The 26,688-nt window shown below is 42.8% G+C and overlaps 3 protein-coding genes across 5 annotated transcripts in view; all 3 read left to right on the forward strand.

The window, feature by feature from the left end:
• Positions 1–26,688, forward strand: part of LOC117639459 (gastric triacylglycerol lipase-like) — a 114,715-nt gene that overhangs the window by 6,445 nt on the left and 81,582 nt on the right. The gene's annotated exons all lie outside the window — the stretch shown is intronic.
• On the forward strand, positions 19–9,570 carry LOC117639465. Its single transcript, XM_034375146.1, has 5 exons — positions 19–316; positions 2,503–4,390; positions 5,356–5,541; positions 6,555–6,930; positions 9,290–9,570. The coding sequence occupies exons 2-5, from the start codon at positions 4,254–4,256 to the stop codon at positions 9,476–9,478; spliced, it is 888 nt and encodes a 295-aa protein (XP_034231037.1). The 5' UTR covers positions 19–316; positions 2,503–4,253; the 3' UTR covers positions 9,479–9,570.
• Positions 13,257–26,281, forward strand: LOC117639463 (gastric triacylglycerol lipase-like). Its single transcript, XM_034375142.1, is given in 11 exon segments — positions 13,257–13,392; positions 13,802–13,906; positions 14,119–14,399; positions 15,169–15,219; positions 15,221–15,356; positions 15,859–15,973; positions 16,200–16,449; positions 19,049–19,198; positions 20,215–20,299; positions 20,394–20,539; positions 26,120–26,281. Coding segments are annotated over 10 exon segments (1,473 nt in total). The 5' UTR covers positions 13,257–13,392; positions 13,802–13,809.

Raw genomic sequence — 26,688 nt, forward strand, 5'->3', positions numbered from 1 at the left:
TCAGTCAGATCTGATATTGAGAAAATGCATCCCATTTTCAATAAACCCAATTTAGCTAAAAGGCTGGAACAAACATTTTGGCGTTTTGGTTTCACCCTTTCAATTATATTTTTGCTTTTTTGTTTTTCGTCGATTTTAGACATCTATTGACATGGCCATCCGAAGCAACAACCAATGGAAAGAGAATGCATTCGTCATGAACTTCGGCAACACCGGGTGCTCTGCAATGCGTGACCAGCTCCCGGACTTCTACCGCATATTTGTGGAACACGGCGGCGCGCCAGCAGACAAGAAAGAACCGTGTGTTATACGAAGGGTACGATGGGCGTTAAGATTCAGGTCGATCCTAGATGAAGCATGTGGTTCTGTCAAAGAATACCCTACAACGAAAGTTGAAAGGCGAGGCTCATAGCCCAAGGTTGAGCGAGGCAAAAATGTCTCAATATTCGGGGCTGTTCATAAAATATACCACGCGTTGTAGGGGGTGGGGGCCTCGCAAGGTGTGAAGTTGTGACGCCGAGGGGGAAAAGGGGGGGGGGGATTGTGTCGATTTTTACAAAAATACGATTTTAAGAAATCGTAGGAGTCACGAAGTCAATTTGGTTCTTGTGTAGGAGTTTGGAGAAAGAAAAAAAGTTGTGTAGAAGGGATAGGGAGTGGGCTCAGGGGTGGCTGGTGGTAACCAATGGCACCAATGTGGTACCAATGTGATCAATCTGCCACTCGTCAAAATTCAAACTTGAAAATAAATAGAAATCAAAATGCCGGGAAATTCGAAAAATTGGCCCCATATATAAATTTCCACTCTAATAAAATTAAATATACACAACTATATGTTGATTCTATTAAAAATGTTAGGGCTTTTCCAATAATGTCAGCTTGTAGCCTTACAATAGAATGTAACTCTCGAGTCAAACAAAAGACAATTTACCAAAATAAGAAGGCCTGCTACTTTCAACATATGCTATTTATGCATCTATTTGATTTCCTCCACTATATGAAAGTTAATAAAGAGAATGACCCTAGAGAAAATAAAATAAGAAGATTAAAACAATTTAAAAGGTCAAAATAAAAACATCCTTTTCACAATGCTCAGTCATAGTGTGTACTGACCTAAAGGAGATTCCCTCAGAGGGGGGAGAGGGGAACGAAACATGTAAATTATTGTCAATTCCATTCTTCTTCGCTGTGTTCATACTCCAAATGGGTTTCAATCATTCTAGAATGTTGAAAAACTAAGGCCGATTTTATTTTCAAACCGTTCTGCTCTTTTTTTTGTTTTATTTGCTGATTTGCTTGTGTCCCTTATTTGAGAGCCGCGGCCGCAGGTATGAGAAATTGGTAACTGCTGCCAACCTTACCATGCTAATAAACTGATTCAAAAAGATGTTTTGAATATTTCAAACGAGACTAAACAACGATTTGAAACAAACTTGTGTTGGGGGAACTAATTTTCTCGGGGCTTAAACAAATTTTCTTCGGAGCATTACACTGAAAACACTGCGAACCTGTCTACTAAGTACACACTTACAAATGCATGCTTGGTCAAGTACACACTTACGCATGGAGTTATACGGCGTCAAGCATGCGTTTGTAAGTGTGTACTTGCAAGCATACATTTGTAAGTGTGTACTTAGTAGACAGTTAGGTTTGTAGTGTTAAGTCAAAGGACGGAATTCATTCCATCCTAGGGGAAAGAAACAAAGTCTCGCCATTCTGTGGCGAGAAACAAAAGTCTCGCCATCCAAAATATGGGAATAATTGCAACCCCACTCTATTGGATGCAGGGAAATATATCCCAGTCAATTATTGCCATATTTTGGCGAGACATTTGTTTCTCGCCAAAAAAATGGTGAGACTTTTGTCTCACCAAATTTTGGCTATCAGTCTCGCCATTCAATTTTTAGTGTCCTTGGGTCCTGATGGGAGGTAAAATGCAAGCCTCTTCTCAGACATGTTTAAGTGGGCTTCGCCGAAGCATTCTTTAGTCTGAAATGGCCCAAGATGGGACCATGTCCTTAGAGCTTAATTTCACTTCAATTTCCTGCAGGCCTCTCAAGATATTATAAAAACTGAGACAAACAAGGAGGTGGTCACTTTTCCCCCATACTTTGACTGGTTGCAAACCGTTTTTTTTTTTTTTTCGAGTCTTCCTGATAGTGAAGCAAGCATTTTTGTTCAAAATTCCGAAATTTTTTGGACAAAGCCCAGCGTTTGCTTTTATTGAGCGAGCTCCATGCAGATGTTTCGGAAAAACTCCATGATTTCTACATTTTTTTCCCGGAATGGGCAGTGCGGTGCAAGTTCTTGCGTCTTAATCGAACTATTCCCCTCGATTCGCCGCATCCCGGGACGTTAAATGTGATGTCCGGGTCTTTGGGTGTCGAAGGGGGGGAAAAACTAGGATTAAGGGTTCAGTGAATACTGGGCTTCGTCTTCTGTGAACACCGGTGACGCATCATCGGACACTTTACTTTCAGTGTATCATGTTTTTGTTGTCAGGGACAATATATTTTGCGCAATAGATCGATCGACTGGGCATTTCCCAACTTCAAAACGATGCCCTATGGGCGGTACCGGTTTCGGATTCAAAGTCGACAAGACAAACGCACCAACCCTGTTGTTTTCTGCCTAAATGTCGACTGCGAAATCATCCCTAAACCCTAAAGACTGACAGGAAGGCGCTGATGCACCAGTACAGGTCCTCTAGCGAGTCAAGTCCATGCGGGCGGGCTGTCCATGCCGTTGTCGTAAAGAATTTTGCGTGCAATAAAGCAGAGCCGTGATGGATCAAGATGGAAGTGTCCTTAATTTGTCCCCCCCCCCATTATCTTGCAGAGAGGAATCACTCAAAAATAAGAAGGCAGGAGGTTCGGGCCAGACAATTACTTGTCGCAACAGCCTTCGCGTTGCGCGCCGGTTTCGACTGTCCGGTCCGTCCATGCCTGACAATGGATTCATCAACTTTCTATCATGCCGCAAAAACCACTCAATTAGACTTTTCCGGGCTTAGCTTCTTGTTCAGTACTCAAGTCGTTGCCCCGCCACACTTCAAGACCCAGCTTATTCACTGAAAATCTACCGGCGTGACTTCGCGCCGCTGCAGGGGCGTGAATAAAGTGTCACGCCAAAAAACGGCATGACAGAAAAGTCACGCCAAAAATCGGCGTGACTCAAAAATTCACGCCAATTTTTGGTGTGAATTTCTTGTTATGCCGTTTTTTGGCATGACTTGTCTCTTAAAACGCGTTGTCATTCACGCCAAATGAAGGCGTGACTCACATGTCACGCCGTCTATCGGCGTAAATTTCGTGTCACGCCAATTTTTGGCGTGACTTTTTGTTACGCCATAATTTGGCCATGTGTCCGACCATTACGTTTTCAGTGTTTGCAACGAAATGGAATAAACCTCAGTATTGCGGATACTTCAGTAGCACCAAGTTCAATTCCGTTCAACCAGAAATCAGCTGGATGCGCAAAGAGTAGGGCATATTGCACAAATTTGCTTATCCCGGAAAGGTCTGTTTCTTAAAAAGTGAAAAGATCGACACTTGGTCAGTAACTTTTATCACACCGAAAACAATACCCGTTCTCCTCACCACTCTTAATTTCTTTTACTGCAGGAGGTAAAGAACGAGTATAGAAAGTGCCAGACCGAAAACAATGGGTGCATCCAGTGCTCGGCCTTAGCCGGGAAACCACCGCGACCCCAGGCGACCCCAGCCACCTCGCCGCGACCCCACAAACTTTTTTCGTCACCCCAAGGTTGATAACCATTGGGATAACCCCTGAAACATGTTGACCCAACTGGAGCTCACGTCGATGTCCTAGCCGATATCTTCCAAAGAGGTCTGCCATTCGTAATGAAGCGCCGAAGGTACACTCTAAATGTCTTACGAAGAAATTTCCCATAATAGGAAGGAAATGGCGCAAGCATAATACGAAGGTGGTTTTTCTTCGTATTACGAAGGTTTTTCCTTGTATCTTACAATGAAAAAGCTAGAAAGATTCGTATTACGAAGGAATATAGCTTCGTATTATGCTAGCGCCGAATTCACCGTGACATACGTATTACATTGGTCAAATTTCATTGTAAGACATTTAGAGTGTAGTGCTGAAGTCCGGAACTTGTGCAAAGGTGACCCAGGGTCTCAGTCCCTTCCTCACCAAACGCTCGGAGCGAAATTTTCCCTTCGGTGGCCTCCCACCCGTCAGAGTGACCCCGCCGCCTCACACGCGCTCTTATCTGAGTAATGAAGTTGAATGGCACACGCAGCCCCACCGGCGCATCGACCTTTCTGCACGTATTGCTTTCAGTCCATGCGTCCACACCGCAACCAGCTGACCTACAACCAGCCCACAGCTGCATGAGTAACAAGTTAGTTGTGAGGTATGGTAAGCATCATACATTGTGTTCAAAAACACGCACTCTTAAAAGCCTACAAAGTATTTGCTTCATAACTACCATGAAAATGAAGGCATTGTAGAATTGCTTCGTATTATGAAGAAATGCTTCGTATTACGAACGATTTTGCTTCATAATACGAAGCACTTCTTCGTAGATTTTACAATGCCTTCATTTTCTTCGTATTACGAAGCGATTCTTCGTAGAGTTTTTACTGTGCGGATTCTGTTCGTGGACCAATACAATAATAGGCGCACAAAAACCCAACGAAGAACCGCTTCGTAGTACGAAGAAAATGAAGGCATTGTAAAAGCTACTGCAGAAGAGCGTTTTCTGAACGTATTGCACGTAAGGTGCAATGTGGATATGGCACGTGTGATGCAATGATGCAATGTCTCAATGCATTGCACCACATAGGCTATGTTCATATCGTCCGTAGTTTTGTTTTTTTCACTGAAAATCTATCGGCTTGACTTCGTGCCGCTGCAGGGGCGTGAATTAAGTGTCGCGCCATTAAACGGCATGACAGAAAAGTCACGCCAAAAATCGGCGTGACTCAAAAATTCACGCCAATTTTTCGCGTGAATTTCTTGTCACGCCGCTTTTTGGCGTGACTTGTCTCCGAAAACGCGTGTTCATTCACGCTAAATGAGAGCGCGACTCACATGTCACGCCGTTTTTCGGCGTGAATTTCGTGTCACGCCAATTTTTGTCGTGACTTTTTGTCACGCCATAATTTGGCCATGTGTCCGACCATTACGTTTTCAGTGTTTGCCAGTGTGCGAAGGTGAAGAAAAAGAAGGAGCAAAGATGGCGGCTTATCCAATCGGGTAGACTGAAAATGTGGGATAAAAACACTGGAAGCTTCTGGTGTTTTTGATCCCACTTTTTCTTGCAGGTGTTAGTCCGCTAGACTGGGGCTGTCCGTCTAATACTTCACCCTTTTTTAGATTAATTGAGAAAAAGAGCGTTGACACGATGGGGGATCCCCTCTCCGCATCAAGTGACTTAAGAAGGAGAGGAATCACCCACAAGTTAGCGATGGAGACGTTCCCGCTGAGGCTTTTCCGAATCTTGGGTCTGGCTCCCTACCAGCAAACCGGAAGCGCAGTAACGTCGACTCGTTGGCTGCGTTGGTGAGTAAATCGATCGTGCTCGTTGGAAATTCCAAACTTACGGTCAAAAAGCCGACCATGAAGGATGGGGAATAAAATGCTGCCTAGCAGCATGGCTATCCACACACTGTCCGAAATTTCCGAGGAAAATGTAAAAATTACTTAGTCAAATCGGCATAAGAATCTTTTAATTCTTTCAATCACTGTGAGGTTAGGTATAGCCCTCAAAATTCTAAATGTATTTTCCCAGTGACCTTTCTTTTTACCTTGCGCGCAGGATAGTTCGGAGACCGTAAAAGGTAAAATTTTATGTGACAGCTTAAAATGATCAGTGTTTATATAGATAGAAGACAAGGGAGAGTTTTTACTTCTTTTTTTTAAGTCAATCTTTAGTTACAGTGGATGTCCAAAAGCGGCATAAAAACAATCATGATTCCAGTCTTTAAGATTAAAACCAAAAGAAAACATGTTTTTGAATCTGGCTCCCTTGCTTCCTTCATTTTGACCGTAAAAGGATGTGGCAACTTCGTCAGATTTTTGGGACGATATTTGGGTTTGAAATCCTGCGCGCAAGGATGTTGACCAAATCTAAAAAGTTAGCGAAAATTCAAAAAGTGCCACCAGACCCGCTACCCAAGACGGTGAAGGGGTAAAAGGGCATGGAGAATCCAATGGTGATGTCCACTTCAATGTCAGCGTGATGGAAGAATAGGAGGCTGAAAAAAAATTAAAAATACTTACTTAAAAAAAATTAAAAATACCTACTTCTCCCGCGAGCCCTACAAGTTGTAAGTCAAATAAGCTCGCAGGACACGGGCCCTTCTTTGTCTATTTCACACTAAAGAATGCTTCGGAAAAGCCCTCTTAAACATATCGGAGAAAAGTCATGCAGTTTACCTCCTACCAGGACCCCATGCTCCGAGAAATATTAGTTGAAACCAAACGGAATTTTGTTTTCTTAAGGCAAACAAAAACGATTCGTATCAAGAGGTTCCGGACAGCACCCCATCCTACCATCTTGTTTTGTCTTTTAGGTACAGCGTCTGTGTAACACTCACATCAACCATCGGCTGCATGTGGCTTTTGTTGTATTATGCGTCAACACTCATTATGTATCCCACAAAAGCACGCATGGCACTGGCCGAAGTCATATGCGTGGCCATGGTAATCTCCACGGCCTTTGGAGCGGCCTTGATTCGGCTGTACACTGTTCGACGCCAGTACCCGCTCCTGCACCGCGTCCTCACGGACCCTGCCATCCTGAATGAGATGCCCATGACGTCGTCCAAAGCTCTCATCATTTTCTACCTGGACATGGCCACAACTGTTTCCATTATCATTTTATCACTAAGTGTTCGAGGTCCTTTGAGTCCTTGGGTCACGTCCCTGCACTTCTTCATGGTCGCAGAGGTGAGTAGGGTAAGGTGCCCAGTGATGGCCACTTTGGACTTCGCGCTGACGTCACATCCAGGCGAGAGAAGTTGAACAATCGAGCTTTTGGGGTTTTGTACCCTCATCTATTGGCAACACAACACCACAAAAATTGTCGTGGGTGGCCGCAGGGGCTCAGCGCACCAAATGCTGCGTTTACATGTTTTGTTCATTTTATGTTGGTGAGATCAAATCAGTAGTCGCAGCGTTTGCTTCGCAGATTTGGAATTTTTACTTTATTTCTCACTTAGTACTGTCAAAAAAAGAAGCAAAGAGCTACTCCCCTCTCAAAACCTAAAGAAGCCATCACCGAGCAGGGCACAGCCATCACTATTCAAAGGGTGGCCATCACTGGGCAAACTACACTGATATTTTGGTTACTCTTTTCACAGGGTCTAGGACAATTCGTCCCCGAAAATTGGTCCCCGGACTATTCGTACCCCCTATTTCGTCCCCGGGACAATAGGAACCCCACACTGTTCGTCCCCAAATATGACTGGTCCCTAGACAATTTGCCCCTAAATAATGTTTTTCAGAATTTCATTTTCTTACTTCAAAACTTAAGAAAGAAAAGGTGCAGCCAAAGACTTTTATATATTCTCCGTCACGTTGTGGCCGACGGCGCGCAGGTAGCACAGGATGTCGTCTGCCTCGTGGTAAGTGTCGTAGCGATCTACAACACTAACACTCCTATACACTAGTAGCCAAGGAACGTGACGGCACGTTCGTATTCACGTGATAACGGCGATGTTAGTTTAGGCGTGACAAACGGCGAAAATTTACAGACGAACGAATGTGACATACGGCACCGCTTTGTCACATTACTCCGGGTGTGAAATCAGCTGGAGAACTGTCAAATTAAAACGATTGTGACACCCACGTAGTATTGTGACATTCGTTGTAATCGTAATGTGACATGCTCAATTTTTCATGTTCTTTTGAATGTGACACGCCATGATTGTTGGATTATGGGGTGTCACGTTCGATTGAATGTGACACGACACAAATCAAGAGGTACCATGCGTCACAAGGGGAAATAACTTCAGAAAAAAATGTACACTTGAATTAAAATTCAAAAAAATTCAAAGAAATTCAAAAAAATTCATTAAAATTCAAAAAAATTTATTAAAATTTCACTGAAATATTGCAAAAACTTAACAAAATTTCGTTAAAATTCACCAAAATTCATTAAAGTTCACAAAAATCACTGAATTTCAAAAAATTCAATGAAATTCACGAAATTCATTCATTTGTACACCGAAATTCAGAGTTATTTCCCCTTGATGCGTCACATTCGTGGTAATGTCTTGGTCCGGCATGGGGACCGTCCCGGCTGGGACCATTCTAAAACCGGGGACACGTTTGGGGACCAATTTGAAAGGGGGACCAATTTTACCGGGGGCGAATCGTTTGCGGACCCAAAAGTCCTTGGAACGAATTTTCGGGGACGAATTGTCCGGATCCCCTTTTCACAAAGATGGAATTAAATTTTGCTGCTTTTCAAACTGGAGAACGTTTACTCGATCCTTCTTGCATGCTCCTGAAAATATCCCGAACGGTATGACGATTGAGAGACTGTTTTAGATGTGTGCCACAAACTTTAGAACAGCTTGCTAGACCGAGACTGAATGGGTCCTAGGCAAGAGTTTGTTGAGTTTGTCAATGCGTCATGCACATGCAGGATGTCCAAGGTGAAAAATCGACGCGTCCTTATAGAATAATCCTAACTGCACTCTAAATGTCTTACGAAGAAATTTCCCATAATGGCGCAAGCATAATACGAAGGTGGTTTTTCTTCGTATTACGAAGGTTTTTACTTGTATCTTAAAATGAAGAAGCTAGAAAGATTCGTATTACGAAGGAATATAGCTTCGTATATGCTTGCGCCGAATTCACTGTGACATACGTATAACATGGGTCAAATTTCATTGTAAGACATTTAGAGTGTGCCAGATCCTAGCTGTGAGAGTAGATCCAAGAGAATCCTAACTGTTAGTGTCAATTCAGAACTGTCCTAACTGCGCATCACATGGAATGCGGTCTTTTCTCAAAGCCCGTGACACCAACTTCGTAAAAATACTGGCCGAATTGCTTGTAACAAAATTTCATTTTTACATAAATCCATGGGCGTTGTATTTCAGAGATCTCGAGATTCACTGGTTTGCAGTGCATATAGTTCATGAACACTTTTAGGTACCCCTGCAGTTAGGGACAGTTCTAAATCTGCACTGACAGTGAGGATTGTCTAGGATCTGCTGACAGTGAGAATTATTCTATTTGGGACGGGAAATGTGGCATTGCCTATCCTCAACAGTGCACTTGCATTTATTTTCGGCAGAAGCTTCTGGAAACTGCGGAGCTGTCTCTTTTCATGTTTACTCTGGATACCCTGAGAAGAAATTACAAACATCTCAATGAAGAATTCACATCTCTGAAACAAGCTAAAGAAAAGCGTAAGGACATTACAGATTTTATCGTGCAGCTTTGTTTTTTAATTGATAAATATATTGTTGACAAGCTCTTATGACTTTACCTCGCTGTAAGCAGGTAAAGGACAAAAAAATAAAAGGGAGAAAAAACGGATGCTTCTTGGATAACCAAACTAAGGAATGACTGCATGGTCTTCTTTCAGGTTCAAAAATCACCTCAAAACGACGGAATGCCTGGATGATATTTGCGAATGCTTTGGTCCTCAAGTAACATTCGTTTTGATAAATATGTGCTTGGGTGTCATTTGGATACTCGTAATGTCAAGTAATGGTCAGACGGGCATAGCTGCAAATAACAAAATAAGTCCTCAATTTGTTCTGCCGCTTTTGACGCTCCTTGCAGCTCAGATTCTGACTTACATATTTTGTGTCGTGTGGTCGTTACACACAGCCGATACAGTGACAGCAGAGGTAAGATAATAATTGTAAGTCAAAACTCTAAATATGCATGATCAGCCATCATTGTATTACTAACCCACTCGATCTGTTTGGTCCAGACCAAACGGAAAAGACTGTGCCTTGGTTGTCAACTTTCTTCGATAAGCAAATTGCGATAGCTGCAATCCACTGCTGGTAGCCAGGAACAAACGTTCACAAGTGTCCGGACGTTCAAAAAATTGTTCAAAAAGTGTTACAATTTTTTGTATTAATTTTTTCAAAACTATTGCTGATTAAAAGCCCATTCCAGTCCAGTTCCAGTCATTTCTATAACACTACTAGGGATGAGTCTCCGTAATTCCCCCCCCCCTTCCCTACAGATCTGAGCAAGTATGCGAACAAAATCTTACAAGAAACAATATTTAAAACGCTTCTACTTAATTTCCAACAAATGTCTAAAGTAACTTTACTTTATGTCAAAATGAAGATTACTCAATTATCTGAAAGGGTTTTGGTACAGAAATCATAAAATCTTGATCCTTCTTCACCAAAGAAATGTTTTAACAAAGTGCTTTAACATGCATGAGTCCCCTTAAGTGAGTTGAATCATCCCGAAAAGCTTTTGTCAATTCAATTTACATCAACATTTTTGCAGGGTAATAAAACCTTGACCATAGCAACTTCGCTGGCAAGCATCGGTTATTTGACATTGCAGGAATCAGACCAGGTGAGTACCTGTAGGTTGACAGTATATCCTTCGTAAAAAGTTGGAAAGAAAAGCACATGACGAACATACCGTAAAAGCAGTAGTTTGCTTGCCACAAAATTGGCAAGCCGTTCACAATGTCTAAAATGAGTACAAACAGAGTCCCAGATAGACACAGTCACTTTTGGGCAAGAGCTTCGCTATCGCTCAGCCAAATATTTTGACTTACTTAGTCTTTTGAGGTGGGTAGCATGCCCATGCCCACAATGTATTGGGTGACTGGAGGGGGTCTTGTCGAGAGGTGCCTTTTCTAAAATGGGATCACTCTTTGTCAGTTGGATGTCCTGAGCACCTATCTGACGAGGCGCCCCGCTGCTGTTCGCCTCTGCGACATTATTACGTTGGACTTGGGTTGGCGCTGTCGGTAAGTTCGCTGTTTCCTTATGCGACAAAGTCCCATTGGCCATTACGCGGCTAAGATACAGAAGTGTCAATAAGTCAAGACTGCATTCTCAGTGTTCCAAGTGATGTCAAAGATGTTACAAATCACAATGCAATTTGTCCCCTCTGTTTTATTGATTTATTAAAAATTGTTTCACAAATTGCAGGCAGTCGGCTCAATTGTCAACTTTTTCATTCTACTTCTGCAGTTGCGAGATGTTCAATTCGTAAGCCAGCGTCAAGCATGAAGCCCTGCTGTCAAATCTCTGGTGAGTAAAAATTTCTCAAGTTATCGAGCTTCATCCCGCTCCAACTCTAGACATTGGCTGGCAAGGCTGGTACATATAATACTTTTCATTTTAACTATGTACAATTACAGTTAGTGGATCAAAATGCACAGTTCCTCCTTTCTCATTCTCGTATTGACTTTTTGTACTTGGCTTGTGAAGGATTTTGAGCGACAAAAGCGTATAGAAGACTTTATTACTAAAAACCATTTTGTTCATTTTAGTGAATAACAACTGTCCGTTATCCATTGGCTTGATGGTGCATGCTTAGGCACAGGTAAATTCTCTGAATAAATTGGCCAAAATTGTTTGAACAAAGTAATAAAATCCTCTTCACACTATTGCTGCACAAAATCCTTCATAAGCCCAGTACAAAAAGTCAATGGGACGCGGGTATGAGGAAACCAGGAACCGTTTTTATCGTGTACACATGCAAGAGTGGGAGAAACGTGGTTCACACTTGTAAGCGTGAGGCATTTCTGCTCATGCTAGAGCAAGAATGTCTGACAATTGGATTCGTAGTGGCAGGGGGTTGGATTTCCTGATGCCACCGGCAAGAAGACCTCAAGTTGTGGGGCAGCTGTGGTTGTATGGGTTCCAGGCACACCTTTGTCCGTCGATATTTCACGGACTAGGGTTGGCCACCACGTCACTGTACGAAGTCTGTGCTTCCTGGAGAGGAGTCGGGCCGTCTGTCTTTCTTGTTGGCATCAGCGTGTTGTTGCAGAAGGTGCACAACTTTGGTGTGGCCAAAAGTCGTTGCGGCGTGCAGAGGCGTAACACCCGCTTCATCAGTGGCGTTGACGTCACAGCCATGGTCCAGTAGCAGCTTCACAACTTCAGCATGTCCACCGCACGAAGCTAGATGCAACGCCGTCCAACCGCGTGCATTCTTAACATCAGCATCACACCTTGCGAGCAATAGTTTCACTGCGGGAGCAAAGCCCTCCTGCGCTGCCATGTGAAGAGGCGTCCACCTTTCCATGTCAAAGGATAACTGCCTCAATTGCTCGCCACTGTAAAAGAAGAGGAGTCAAGTTTTACGCAGATATTGACCAACAAGCTATTAAACCTGGAGGACAAAACTTTTGTCGTTACAATGACGGAAATTGCAGAGAGCTCCTTACAAAATTGTCATTTTTCAAGCGTTGTTTAAGAGATGTAATTGTAAAAAATTCAGTCGTCTCAAGGAATGAGCGTGAAGCCTCGGGAAATGTGCCTCTGTCTCGAGGGTCCGGAAATTGTCGACGCGCCCCCGCATACGCGCTAAGCTGTTTTCATCTGCAGCTCGTTTGCAATCGCCTTCAATTTTTCAAAGTTTTACATTAGTTAACTTGTGTCAGCTTCCTCCTGATTCGATTGAGTGTTATTTCCCATTGATCACAAGGAAGCATAGATTGATCTATCTGTAGTACACTCTACCAAAAATGTCCTGTCAATGCCGTTAATTTATTACCAGTTTTCACTGTAGGTCAATGAACTGAACATCGTTAACTGTGATCTGCTCACGCGATTCACTGTGATCTTGTTCACGGTGTTCACTGTGATCTGGTCTACAGTAAACACTGTGAGTTTGACGCCGCTGAGCACCAAAGTGCTGCAAATCAGGCTCCAATTCACGGCGTTTACTGTGGCCAGATCACAGTGAACACTGTAACCGAGATCACAGTGAACGCTGTGAAATAGTTCACAGCAAACGCCGTGAGTTGCATAACAGCAAACATTGGTAATAAATTAACGGCGTTGACAGGACATTTTTTGTAGAGTGTAAGGTCACATGTTGGGGTGATGCCCCTGCAAGGGCCAAAATACAAAATATTATGAGTAATAATGGAAACAACGCCTGTGACACGTGACTCTTCTTATGAGATGCACATGTATTGTTTTTGAGCCAGCGGCGCCACTCCCTTATACGGGAGTCTCCCGAGCGTGCTTCGAACCACGAATGGAAATGAGGGGAAAGCAAGAGCGTGTCGTGTCCGTGCCGTCGATGGCTGTCGTTGGGTCACGTTCTCCACCTCCACCGCAGCAGCCCGCTTGGCTGTGCTTTCGTCTCCTTAAGGCACATGATTCCAACGTCCGCTGCAGTCGGGGACTTCGTTGTGTCCGGTTCTCACTGCGTTCGGAGCACCTCTTTCGGGCAAGTTTGATACACACTAATTGTTATGTACAATTTTGTACGAGTTATCAGTTTTCTACACAAGAGCTTTCCGTACAGTTTTTGTACGAGAAAAACTGCACATATGTCCTCCTTTTTAGTGCAAACTCGTGTGAACAAAAGACTTGCGCAATACTAGGAATCGGTGACCCGACTATTACAGGAGAGATTTCCCCCTCGACTCTAACCATCCAATAACAGGAAAAGTAGCGATGATACACATCAGCAACTTTGGCCTGTCGCGAATTTCGCCTAATTTTTCGGACTAGTTGATGATGGTCATTTTTACTAAGCGTGTTGCCTAAGAGATTAGTTGTTGTTCACGATTGCCTTTGTTGGCAAATATACGAATAAAGCTTGGCTATAAATTCCTCTGTGTGTTGCTTCCCAGTGTCCACAATGCTGCCCTGCAAGTTATGGGCGTTGGTGCCCCTGGCCCTGCTCATCGCGACAGGCGGCCCACACCATGCGAACGGCCAGCTTCCGCTCGGATCAGGCACGTACTTTGCAAGCTGGACGCACCTAGGGATCCTCTCTGTCAGAGCTGCGCACGGTCGACTGCTGGAGTAAACCGGGTGATTTTCGCCCCGTGCGAGGCCAGCACTGCGAGGCTCCCGGCCGGGCGGGCCGCCAAAAAAATTGTAGCAGGGGTATCGCAAAATGAATGACAAAGATCATGCTAAAAACCAACCTTGTTGCGTGGTGCAGTCAACCCGGTGGCGAGTGTCGTGGAGCCGCTCGGGGGCATCTTGGACCCGGTCTTGGGCGTCCTGAGCCCCGTGGTGGGGGCAGTCGCTGAACTGGCGCCCATCCCTGGCGCCCTGCTCGGTGCCGTGGCGCCTGAGACGGCGTTGCTCAACCCGCTGCTTCAGTCCACGCTGCTGCAGAACAACATCACGCAGTTCTCCTCGGACATCGTGACCAGCCTCACGACCGTGGTGGGCCTGGTGGCCAACGCCGTGCTGCCTGTGCCTCCGTACCTCCGGCCGGTAAGCTGGAGTGGATGGTGAGGACAACCAAGCGTACCCAGAGGGGCGGAGGGCAACGCCGATAGGGTCAGGGCGGGAAAAAACTGGACAGGGCAAGAATTTCGACGCCTCCTCATGGAATAATCCGAACTGTCAGTGCTGATCCAAGACAATCCTAACTGTCAGCGAAGATTGTACGACGTAAAAAGCTATTTCTTATAAAAGTCTGTGACGCCAACATGCTGCTACAAATTTCTTGGCAATGGACTTGTCAAAAAGTATAAATCTTGCATTTAAACGTGGAAGCTGCATTTCAGTGATATCATGATTCGCTGCTTTGGACTGAAGAGAGCTAATGAGCAGTTTTTTTTTAGCCTCCTCTGAAACCTCGGAGCAGTTAGGATTGTCTTGGATCAGCACTGACAGGATTTTTTTTAGGAGGCGTCGATTTTACTTCAAATGTCGTATGCACAGTCGTAACAACTGTCATAAAATGAACCGCATGAACACACTTTAGATGCTGTTGTTTCAGTCCTTCTCCAAACATACCATATCTCTTATTGCAGGAACGTGACATTACGTTGAAACGAATGTGACAAAACGTAACGTTCCTGCAATGTGTCACACATATTGTTTGAATGTGAGTTAGCTATAAGTTAGCTTATTCGCGTTCGGACGAATGTGACACAATACTCAAGGAACGTGACATTCTGTCACATTCGTTTCGACGTGATGTAACGTCCCTGGAGTGAGAGTGTATGAACACATTTTGGATGCATTGTTGTTCCAGGACCAGGAAGCGCCGAAATTCGGCTTCGTCGGAGAGGCCTACAACGTGACGGACTTCCGACGGTTACATCCTTGGAGTGTTCCGAGTTCGTAGCGGAACGTGCCGCTCGTATCGTTCTGTGGTTATTATCCCGCCAGGGATCCTCTCAAATGCAGCTACCTTCATCTTTATCAAGGAAAACAGCCTGGGTTAGTCATGTGGCTACTCTGTTAATTGACCAGTTTACAATTCAAGGAGTAGATACTGCAAAAATGCACAGTAAATAGACTTCAAAACGGGCCTGAAAGATTAACAAATTTTTCTATGACGGCACTTAATTAATTTAACACATTTTTCTAATGTCCAGTGGCAAACACTTTTCCTACCAAAAAAAATAAAATAAAAATAAAAACCCTTTCAAATTTCGAGTTCAACTTCTATCTAAGTTAAGTGGAAATCCATGCAAGCGGTCTTGCCCCTCCTCAGCGGAACGAGGCAACCCACGCTTTTAACAAACTAAAAAAGGCTATCTGATCATTTTAATGAGGTTAGTGCATGTTCTGAAGCACATCTGGTGCGCTCCAAAATGTACATTTTGATCAATTAAAGCAGTGCGCATAGAACATTATAATGAGGCTTTAGGGCAGTCAAAGAGGCGATACATTGGCATTTGTCTCACTTGCGGCTTTGCATTTGGATTTCCGTTTTCAGTGTACCGCCTTGCACGAGAATGCAACGACGTTTGGCTGTTCACTTTCCGAGGGTACCTATTTGGACGTGGACACACACTTCTCAGCGACACGAGCTCTGAATTCTGGGACTTTTAGTAAGTGCAAGTGCCTACAATGCTCCGCGAGAAAGTGACCACGTAACAGACTACAACGAACGTGGCTCGATTTCAGGTAGTGCCTCCTGAAAGTGTTTACCCTTACCTACGATTTTTCTAGTCTATTTTTCCTTAAGTGTGTTTCCCAATTGACTCGGTTTTAAACTCGGTGGGAGGCAAAACGTGGCTGGCAGCTGTTCACCTCAATGTGCTTTATCCTCTGCAGTGCCTACCACTGGGGCGTCTACGACCTGCCGGCCCAGATAGAGTTCGTCTACCGGAAGACTAACAGCACGAGAATGCGCTACTTCGGCGTGGACCAGTCCGGCTCCGCCCTGCTCTTCATGAACCACGTGCACGGCCAGCGATACCAGAGGTTCCTGGCAGGCACCTACCTGCTCGCTCCCATCGGCTATTTCGCTCGTGTCAAATCCGTGGTATTCGACACAATGGCCGTTCTGCGCGACGCCCTCACGGTAAAAATTTGACGCCCCTTTTTATGGCAAGTGGTCTGTAGGGATCCAAGTGTGTTTAGGGTGTGAAGTTACGCATGTGAGGAGGTAGGTTCCACCTAGAGCCCTAGAGTGGAGAGAGACGCCACCGCCAGTGCGTGAGCGCGCGCGCGCGGCCAGTGCTGCGCGTGGTTTGCCATACTTTGCTCTGCTTTGCTGCGAGCCAGTGTCTCCCCGGCTCGGCTCGGCCCGCGCGGCTAAGGGCTCGGCTTGGCTCCACTCGTACCGACGTTGCCAGATTGCCGGTCGGGAGGCTTATTTACATACCGTGGGCGATTCAGCGCGGTATGAGAATTATGGCGGTCGGAGCATCCCCGCTTTACGGGACATGTGGTTTGGCCACTATTCTAGTGGACTCCCATGTACCACACACCCAATGTGTCCTTAAATTTCAATTTGAAGTCATTTCCGAAAAAAGTATCAAAACGACTTAAAATTGTAAGGATTAGAAAAAAAAAATTATGTTAAAATGTCAAGATAATTAATATTTTCTTATTAACTGACTAAAAGGGATAGTGCAACAAGCTGCAATCCAATTAGTATGTCCTTCTAGACTAATTTTTTTTTTGGGGGGAGGTGAGGGTGGAAACTCAAGTTTGGTATTAAAAGGAGTGATGAGAGAAACGACTAAATTTGTTACGTTAAACTTAACAGATCAGAAACTTCGAGGAATATAGTGGTTCTGTATAAAAATTTGAGTTTCATCTTCTCTGATTTAGAGGGAGTTGCGGATTTCCTAAGAAAAAGTTTTCAAAAGTTAGCAACAAGTTAATGTTAATTAACTGTTCAAAAGTTAGCAAAAAGTTTACGTTAACTAACTTGTCGTAAAGGTTGGAAAAAAGTTCACAATTTTTTTTAAACCATGCATGATAATATTTAATAGGCAGAAATGTTTTTCAACTTCTTTGTAGGTGCACGATAAGTGTACACCACACTTCTATGATATTGCTGAAAGTGATCAACACCTAAAAATTTTATAAGTTAAAACTTTTTATTTTTCTTGATCTCAACGACCATTAACAATATCAAAATAGTCCTGCTTACACTTGGAGTTCTCCGAAAGACAAGTTCAAAAACATTTTATGTTCAATCATGTTCAATCATGTTCAATCAATGTTCAATTATGTTCACCTAATGGTTACTTTAAAAATGAGGCTCGCAAGATTTTTTGACAAGTCAGTTTACGGAAACTTGTCGCTTTCATTTGATCTCTCTCATAGAGGATATCCTCACTTCCAAGAAAGTGGAGCTGCAATTTTGGAGCAGTACATCTATATTATTCATAGTTAACGGACCATTAAAGGGATAAAAGGTCATATTTTGACCACCAACAGGCTTAACACCCCTTAAAATGAACATGTAAAGATGTGTCGATTTTTCATTGATCTAAAATATCTTTCTTTTTAAAAAAGGTTTTTTATTTGTTGCATCCTACATTATGCCAATCTGATGGCTACATCAAGTATCTTCACAGCAATATCATTTGAACAGAAAATTGTGTTTGTATGATCAAGATCATTTTAGAGTATTTTTAAGTTATTTCTGGAAACGTATTTCATTTGCGTTTTGACGACTCAGCAGCATTCTTGACACACGCTAGTGTCTACTGCACGGAAGAAGTGGCTATCACCTGTCCTACCTTCCGTGTACAAGTCCCCTGGAGCGGGAATGCTCCGATCGCCATAATTCTCATACCGCGCTGAATCGCCCACGGTATGTAAATAAGCGGTCGGGAGGGATGCGCAGGACTCTGCAGGCAGCGGGTGGGTCCGAGGGCTAAGTTCTTTTATTGCTTCCAAACCGTTCAAGTTAGGTGGGTACAGTAAGCGAGCCGATTGTAGTTCACAGTTCAGGCTACAATCGGCTCGCTCACTATGCACCTCTAACTTTAACGGTTTAGAAGTTTTGCCAGTAATAAGGTCTTTTGTAGCAGTAGCTAAACCGTCCTATGTTGCCACATTACACCGTTTTTCACCCAACTATGGAAAATTGTGCATCCAGATGTCTGGATCGGGGTGGCGTCTCTCTCCACTCTAGGGCTCTAGTTCCACCTAGTTCTACCCGGGTAGAACTAGGTGCAACCTGACGCACCGGGTAAAAGTGTCCTGACCAGTTGTAACCGACTTGCATTTGGGTAGAGGTAAATGTACCCGACGAGGAACGGGTAGAAGTTTCAGGGTAAATAGTCATTCGGGTGGAAGTAGGTGAAAAGGGAAGATTGAGTTTATGCTTAGTTCATTTGAGTTGTTTTTTGTAGATGATGTTAAATCAGCTAGCTTTGACTCTCGATCGCAGCCAACAGTTTTGCAAACTCTGTGAAAAGTTTCGTTAGCAGTTAATGACAATGTCAGAGCTAATATTTTTCAAAGGATGTCATCAAAACATTCAATGCCATAGTTGTCACGCCCATACGATAAGTACAGGAGCCTGTCATCATATTTGCAAGTGACGGTAACGTCCTCTACGATTTTGTAATGAGGTGACAACAAACTTATATAGTGGTTCGGGCAGCGAATGAGTTGTCTTGCTCCCCGAAATGCCTGTCTTGGATTTTTTTTATCAGGCTGCCGGAGCACTGGTGCTGCACAACGAACTCGCCTTTATGAATCCAGCCATACACTCAGTGGTGTACAACTTGTGTGGCCGGATCAGCCCCGTCACGTGCTACTACCTTTTACAAATCCTCGGGGGTAACAGCAAAGAGATCAATATCGTGAGTTGACCAAAACTTGTGGCTTGTGTACATTTGATCCAGGACTCGGAAGAAGGCGATAACTCAATTTTGGCCATTTTCCAGGAGAAACCAAAAGTTGTTAGAAGGGAAAACTAAAACAAAACAAATGAATGTTGCAAATGTTAATAATTTCAAAAAGCATTAGTAAAATTTTGGAAAAAAGAAAAAAAAGAAAAGTGTAAGGTCACTCCGTAGAGGATTTCTGCGACTTATCACTTTCCGCTGAAATGGGAAACAGAGTCAGCTCACCTTATATTTCCTAAACAAAGAGGAATTTGGAGACAAGTCAAGTGCAACAATAGTGTCCATAAAGTGTATATTACTCTGGTGTATTTTTTGGACTTAGCTCTTTTTTCAAAATTGAAATTTAAAATTAAGGGAGGGGGGTTAAGTTGAGTTGATTCTTTTTACACTAGATTCATAAAAATACAAGTTGAGTCATGTCCTTTTGCCAATTTGTCAAACGGACTTATGTGGACTTCGGTTGAGTTATCTCCATTTTCCAATGAAATTTAGACCGTAAAAGGGTTAAAGTTGAATTATACCCTTTTTCTATGTGGGTTTTCTCCTGAACTGCTTGGAATTCAGTCAAATAATTTGGTGTAATGATGAAAAGCATTCTAAGGCACAATAATTAAATAAAAACTCAATTTGGGGATAAGTCAAGTTATTCCCTTCTTCCGCTTCCTGGATCATTTATCATATTTTGATTATATACAGCGGACTAACATGAGTTCACACCTAAAAGCATGCGTTTTCAGTTGTGTGCTCTGCACCCGCAAAAGCCATTTCTTCAGCCAACATAATTTACGCCCATCGAGGGAATTTATTTATCCTAACGGGCAAGTCGATTGGATTGGTTCATGAAAGGGCTTTTTGACTGTGTGCCTTGCTGTGGGCTCTGAGTGCACATTTCTGCTTTCAGTGTACTGGTGCTGCTGTATTGTAAACAAAAAATTAGTGCCCTTGTACAGTGAAAGGAATTTCATTTTCAGCAATACTTTTCTTATGCTTTCGCGAACGTACTGGACAGTATATCGATTAAGGCCTTTACTTATTTTCTCCAACAAAATGGTAAATGTAAGTATTTAAGTTTCCTAGTGCGTACTTTACATCTAGTTGCAGGCCAATATATTCTCGCACTTGCGGCTCATTATGTTCTTGTTCGGCGCAGTAAAGTACATGGCGTACTACGACTACGGCCGGGCTGAAAACTTGAGGCGATACAACAGAACCACTCCTGAAAACGTCAACTTAGCGGCCACCACAGTGCCGTGCAACTTCTACGCCCTTGGCAGCGATATTGTGACCGTCACAGAGGTGAGATTGAAACGTTAAACAGGGTCACAAGAATCATTGCTCCACTGGGTTTTTGGTTTTTAACGCTCCTTCAGCCAGCCAAAACACTGAGAACGGACGCTCAGCATATGTACCTGATATATTCACACCAATAGGCATGGGACTTTCTTTGGCAGACGACACCTTTACACATTTAATTCAAAATAATGCAGGAATACAGGACACTGTAAGGTGTCAGCTAGCTTGTACTCAGGACGGGGCGGGACGATGCGCGAGGCTAAGGAACTACCTGGAAATCGCCTATGCGTCCCGGGTGGAAGGATCTATAGTGAAACTGCAGTTTAAACTGTAGTGCCAAAACTACAGTTCCTAAACTGCAGTTTTTAGTAAGAACAAAGTGCAGAATAAGTCCAGTTTCAGTTGCTCATGGATCTGTAGTTTGCTGTGTATGTAAACTGCTTTCTAGCTGAAAATGCTATTTGTTGACCAGGTATTAAGTACTATCTGTAGTTAAAAAGTGAAGTTACAAGTTTCTTAATACTAATCTACTTAAATAGTCCACTACTGAAGATCCGCCTTCACTTATATCTGCAGCAGGATCTACAAAGGAAATAAAGTTTCTGCTCATACTTTTTTACACAATGACAAACTAGTTGAATGTTAACTACAATTTGCAGTAATTTTTCGCTTAAGGCATAGTTTAAGATGTCAAGCACTGCAACTTGATATGAAGAAACAAAAACAATTACATTAAGTGATTAAAATAATATAAGGATTGAAAAGGAAATATCTCTTAGAAGTTTCAGTTATTTCTTTTAAAGGTTTACGTTGAAATACTTGACGTTGGAGACTTTTAGAAGACACGACTAAATTTCCATATAAAAACCTATATGGCTGGATGTAACCAATTCTTAAAATACTATCTGGTTCTGTTTGCTTATTTTATAATGTTCCATATTAGTCAGGTAGCATGTGACAAAGTATCGTGGAAATCAACAGCCACAAAATTTAGCCAGCTTGTCGCCAAACAAGGTCTAGCTAAGTGGCATCAAATTCATTATGACTGGATGATAAAATGTCAAACACAAATAAAACTAGAAAGCATTATAATGCAGTGCGTCTCAGAAGTTGAAAAGGTAACGACTCCAGTCGTTGAAAATTAAGACCTTGAAGGCTCTCTGAATTAAATCTAGAGACCACTAAATTATGCGCGTGCATAATCGCATATTTTGTTAAAGTATGAAAAAAAGACAAAAGAAAGACAGTTTAACATGTTTTAGGTAGGTCTACACCGGAAACAAGACCGCATAATGACGCATAATTTAAGCACAAACGCAACATAACGCATACTTGCATATTATGCGCATAAAGTCACTTTTTTCCCGCATAAACTACCTATAAGGCCTCCAAAATCCCGTAAAATACGCCGATTTACAGCTTTTGACGCGCCACCGATTTAAAAATACGCGCCCTTTGATTCCTGCGCCTTCTCTACTCGTCACGTCGCGCAGTCCACCGCCCCGCCCCGCCCCGCCTCCCCCCCTCCACCCGTCTCGCGTTCTCGCCCGTTCCAGCATGTTCGACGAGGTTATGGACTTCGAGTAGTGAGTGAGTTTGCGGACAGACGCAAGTGTTGTTGATATTGTGGTGGTTTTTTGGGGGGCACGGCTTTGCCGGCCGCATCAACATTACAATGGCCCCTGCAACAGCGGCAGCTAGGGCGCTTGCATATCATGATGATGGTATGTACGTGTTTGACAAGAAATTTTTGATGTGCAAATTTTGCGACAAGAGAGTTGACCATGAGCGCAAGAGCACCATTGACAATCACATCAAGGCGGATTTGCACAAAAACAACAGGAAAAAAGTTGAGGCTGAGGCGGCTGCGAAGAAAAAAAGGCAGGCATCTATTTCGGAAAGTATGAGTAATGCCAAGAAGGTAAAGGAAGATAGAGAAGAGTTCATTAAGTCGACAGTGCGAGCGTTTGTTAACGCTAACATACCACTAGAAAAGCTTGACAAGCCTGAAATGAGGAAGTGGTTCAAGAAATACGTTCCTGGTGAGTAAAATATTTCTAAAACGAGGAGCTTACACTCGTCGTTATGTGTATTGGTACCGGTTGAACTGGACCTAACCTCCAAACTACTGCAAGTAAACAACCCTGTATATTTATTTTTTACCCTCTCTTTTCAGGTTCCGGTGATTTGCCGAGTGCTCAGCAGCTTCGAGACAAATATGTTCCCCTTTTGAAAGAAGAATACGACGATTATCTCAAAGATAAAGTGAAGGGAAAGAAAATTGTTGTGCTGTGTGACGAAACAACGAATAGGAGAGGCCAGGCGGTTTTCCTAACCCTCTTCAAGGTGCTACCCCCTAAAGAGAATCCTACATCCCAACTGTTTGTGGCTTCAGTGAAAATTCTTGAGAATGCCAATGCAGACGAATGTTCAAAGGCAATACTGCAGGTTTGTGTATAGTATTAGAATTTATTTTATTGTGTACTTAGATTGAGAGTTAAGTTTTTAACTTTTCTCTCTCTCTTTTCAGACTGTTCAACACTATGAAGTTGCCCATCTGAACATAGTGGCCATCGGTTCGGACAGTGCTGCCTACATGAACTTGTGTATTCGTCTTCTCAGGACACTCCTTGATAATCCTGGTTTGATACACCTGCAGTGTTGGGCCCACAAGTTGGATAAGGTTGTGAAAATTTTCCCTGAGAAACTGTATAGACTTAATGAATGTGTGTCCAATACTAAGAAACTTTTCAAAAACACCCGAAAAAGGAAACACAGATATGTTACTTTTTTTAAAAAAAAAGTATTCTTTTTCTAGAGCTAAAGAAGTGAAACAATTTCCATTACCTGTCATGACCAGATGGGGAACATGGAAAAAATCTGTTGTGTATTTGTCTGAATATGTTGATGATGTAGCTGAATATGTGAAAAAGCAGTTGACTGGGAAGAAGAATGAAACAAAAGCTGTAAAATATTTTTTGAAATTGAAACCTGAGGACCTGTTGATAATTAAGGCAGAGGCAAAATTTGTTGTAGATTATTGTGGCCCTGTTTGTGATTTGCAGCTGCTAGTAGAGGGTTCTAAATATCCAATGTCTCACTTATTGTATGCTAAGGTAAAAGAGCTGAGTGTGACTATGTCAAGTGTGGCAAAAGCCGGGGATAGTTCTAAAGACATCAAGTCTGTTTTACTTGAGAAGACAAAAGCATGTGTTGATTTAGTTCCTTCCTCTAAACAAAAAACATTGCTTGAAAGAATTAAGCAGGTGTGTGTCTCTTGTGATGACCTGTTGCAATCTCAGATGAAAGATGACACTGCTAGAGAATTTTTTGAGTCATCTAGGCTGCTCTTTAATCCCATTAAGTTAGCTGCTTCTCTTTCTCATGAAAAGATTTCACAGGCAAAAGAGAAAATTAAAATTTTGGATTCCATTCCAACAAACTGTTTTGTAATTTGGCATTCATTACTTTCTGACCATGTAAAGGAAAATAATGCTAATGCTGATCCTATGAAAAAAGTGCCTCATAGGGAGGACCTTGTTGTAAATGCTTTGAATTCTATGATGAAAGACCACAGTGACTTTGCTATTTCTTGTTTGCAAGTACTACATGTGAGTGTGGCAAATGTTGACAGTGAAAGGGGTTTCAGTGCATATGGTGACATATTTTCTCCCAAAAGAACAAATTTGGCTAATGAGAAGGCAGAAGCTATGATGTGCATTTATTTCTGTAATGGAGTTGACTTGAATAATAATGATAAGTGTTCTGAGCAAGTTGATGATGGCGATGATTATGATCAAAATGCACAAAATATAGTGGACGGTGCAGGTGTGGCTGGTGGCGGTGGTGCAGGCACCCACTCTGTGTATTATAATGATGCTGAGGACATGGCATGGAATAATGATTAAAAAATGAATGATAATGATAAATTCATTCTATTGTATCTCTGTATCTGATCTGAATGAAACTAGTCATTTCATTACTTGACTGAATTTTAAAGTGTGTTAACTTGAATAATTTTAATGTGATAATAACATTAAATACTTTTTTATGAGCTAATTCTACTATTTGTCATTCCGCTCCTATTTTCCTCCTTCGCATATTTTTGCATAAAACCACAATTTTACCCGCATAAACCCCGCATAAAACTACATTTTTAGGCGCATAAAGTCCGCATAAATGGGTCAAAATGTGGCGCATAAAATGATGATTCTATATGCATAATTTAGTGGTCTCTAATTAAATCACTCCATGGTGTCTTGGTTTCTGAGGCAAATTCATTATAAATTACATTTTGGACAAGTGGATTTCACTCAAAGTACAGAGTGGCTTACAGTAAAACTGTAGTTTTCTAGCAGTTGGACTCTAGTTCCTGAGGAAAGCCGGCCTTTCCATGTGGTCGAGTAGCCAAGCCCCTATCCACAAGGAAGCTCAGTGGAGCAGTGGTCAAGGCCTCTGCTTCACAAGCCATGGGTCCGAGGTTCAACTCCCGGCAACATCCGATCACCAAACACAATTAACACAAAGTTAATCACCCAAGGGGTCAGAGGGAGGAAGAGTCCCCTCAAATCAGGGTTCAAAAATTAAAAATTTTGAATTTTGAACCAAAATTTCAAACTGCAGATTGTCTTCTCCTTTGAACTAACTCTGGCTGTGTAACTAAACTACAGTATAACTGTACTTTGAACTATAGTAAACTGATCTGAAGACTAGGGCAACCTAGGCCAAAAACTATAGTTGTCCGAAATAACTGGTACTTTTTTTGCAGTTTAATTATAGTTTACTACACTTCAACTGTAGTTGAACTACACTTTACCTGCAATTATACAATACATTACAGTAATTTAAAGTATGAAAAAAAGTATTTAAAAATTAAGTTTAACATTTCAAAAAATCTATACTTTTCCAATGAAGTTTAAACTGCAGATCCTTCCACCCGGGTAACCATGGGCTTCCTGGGCAAACCAGGAACCGCACTCTTAAAACCTTACGAAGTATTTTGAGCATACATATAACAAACTACACTCCCAAGATCCTACTGAGCTTTTTCTTCGTAATACGAACAAAAAGCTTAGTATTATGACAGCACAGCGAAGGTAGTAACGTATGGTGAGGGGTTCTCAGTAACTTATGACCAGTTTCTTAGTATTACAAACAAATTTCTTTGTATTATGATAGATTTGAGTTGTAGAGTACTGAGAATTAGCTTAGTATTATGACAGCACGGCATTTCTCAGTAGGAAATTGGGAGTGTAAAATACTTTGTTACGAAGAAATAGTTCGTAAATTACGAAGTATTTTCTTTGTAAGCTTACGTATGCTCAAAATACTTTGTTACACAAACTACTTTTCTTTGTAAGGCCCAAAGTAGTTTGTAAGGTTTTCTGAGTGCGTTCCTACTGCATACAATGCTCGCTTTTCGATTTGTAGAGTGGGCAAGGAAAGAAGAGACACCCCCCCCCCCCTTTCCCCCCCGGGAGGTGTCGGTATTTCTTCTCACAAGATTCTGACCAATCTCGCAGTGCTACAGCAAAAACGTGTTACGCTAAATCAATCCGGACTCACCTGGAAAAAATTTTCCAGGACGTCTACGACACGTTTCGCGCCCTGGCCCCGGCAGCTCGGGCGTCCTTCCAGGTGCTCCCAAACTACAACGGCGCCAGCCCCTTCGCGCCCGTGAACTCGGAGGGCATTTACGGACCATTGATCCGCAAGATGAACGCCGACGTGGCGGCGGGTGCGTAGTGCGGACGCCTCGGCCTCAAAGACGCCTTCAGTTTGGGCCGAGGAATGTGCAGCTGGTCAAACTGTGGCGAACTGTGCAGCTGCTGAGCGCTTCTGCTCTACTGTAGACACTGATCATTGTTGAAATAAAAATCTGATGAAGCTGGGAGTAACATCGGGAACTTTGACCTATGTCGTATTTTTCGGCATTCGGCCAAGGTCTCAAGTTTGATACATCGCATTTGTGTCGTACACGTTGATTCCAACATACAAATTTACGCTCGATTACCGCCACGTCTTGCTCTCCGAACTCCGGCCACAGTGTACTGCCATTCGGGTTCCGCAGAAACAATACGCCACTCCTTAAGCGTAATAGTAGTAGGAAACAAGACGCCCAACGGGCTTCCACTCCACACAAACGCACCCCC

Source organism: Thrips palmi, unplaced genomic scaffold (assembly GCF_012932325.1).
Source record: "Thrips palmi isolate BJ-2018 unplaced genomic scaffold, TpBJ-2018v1 HiC_scaffold_11, whole genome shotgun sequence".
NCBI classification, from domain to species: domain Eukaryota; kingdom Metazoa; phylum Arthropoda; class Insecta; order Thysanoptera; family Thripidae; genus Thrips; species Thrips palmi.

Coding starts and splice junctions, on each gene's coding strand:
- LOC117639465 (XM_034375146.1), top strand. CDS start 4,254: ATGAAGTTGAATGGCACACGCAGCCCCACCGGCGCATCGACCTTTCTG. Junction 5,542..6,554: donor TCGACTCGTTGGCTGCGTTG/GTGAGTAAATCG, acceptor TTTGTCTTTTAG/GTACAGCGTCTGTGTAACAC. Junction 6,931..9,289: donor ACTTCTTCATGGTCGCAGAG/GTGAGTAGGGTA, acceptor TATTTTCGGCAG/AAGCTTCTGGAAACTGCGGA.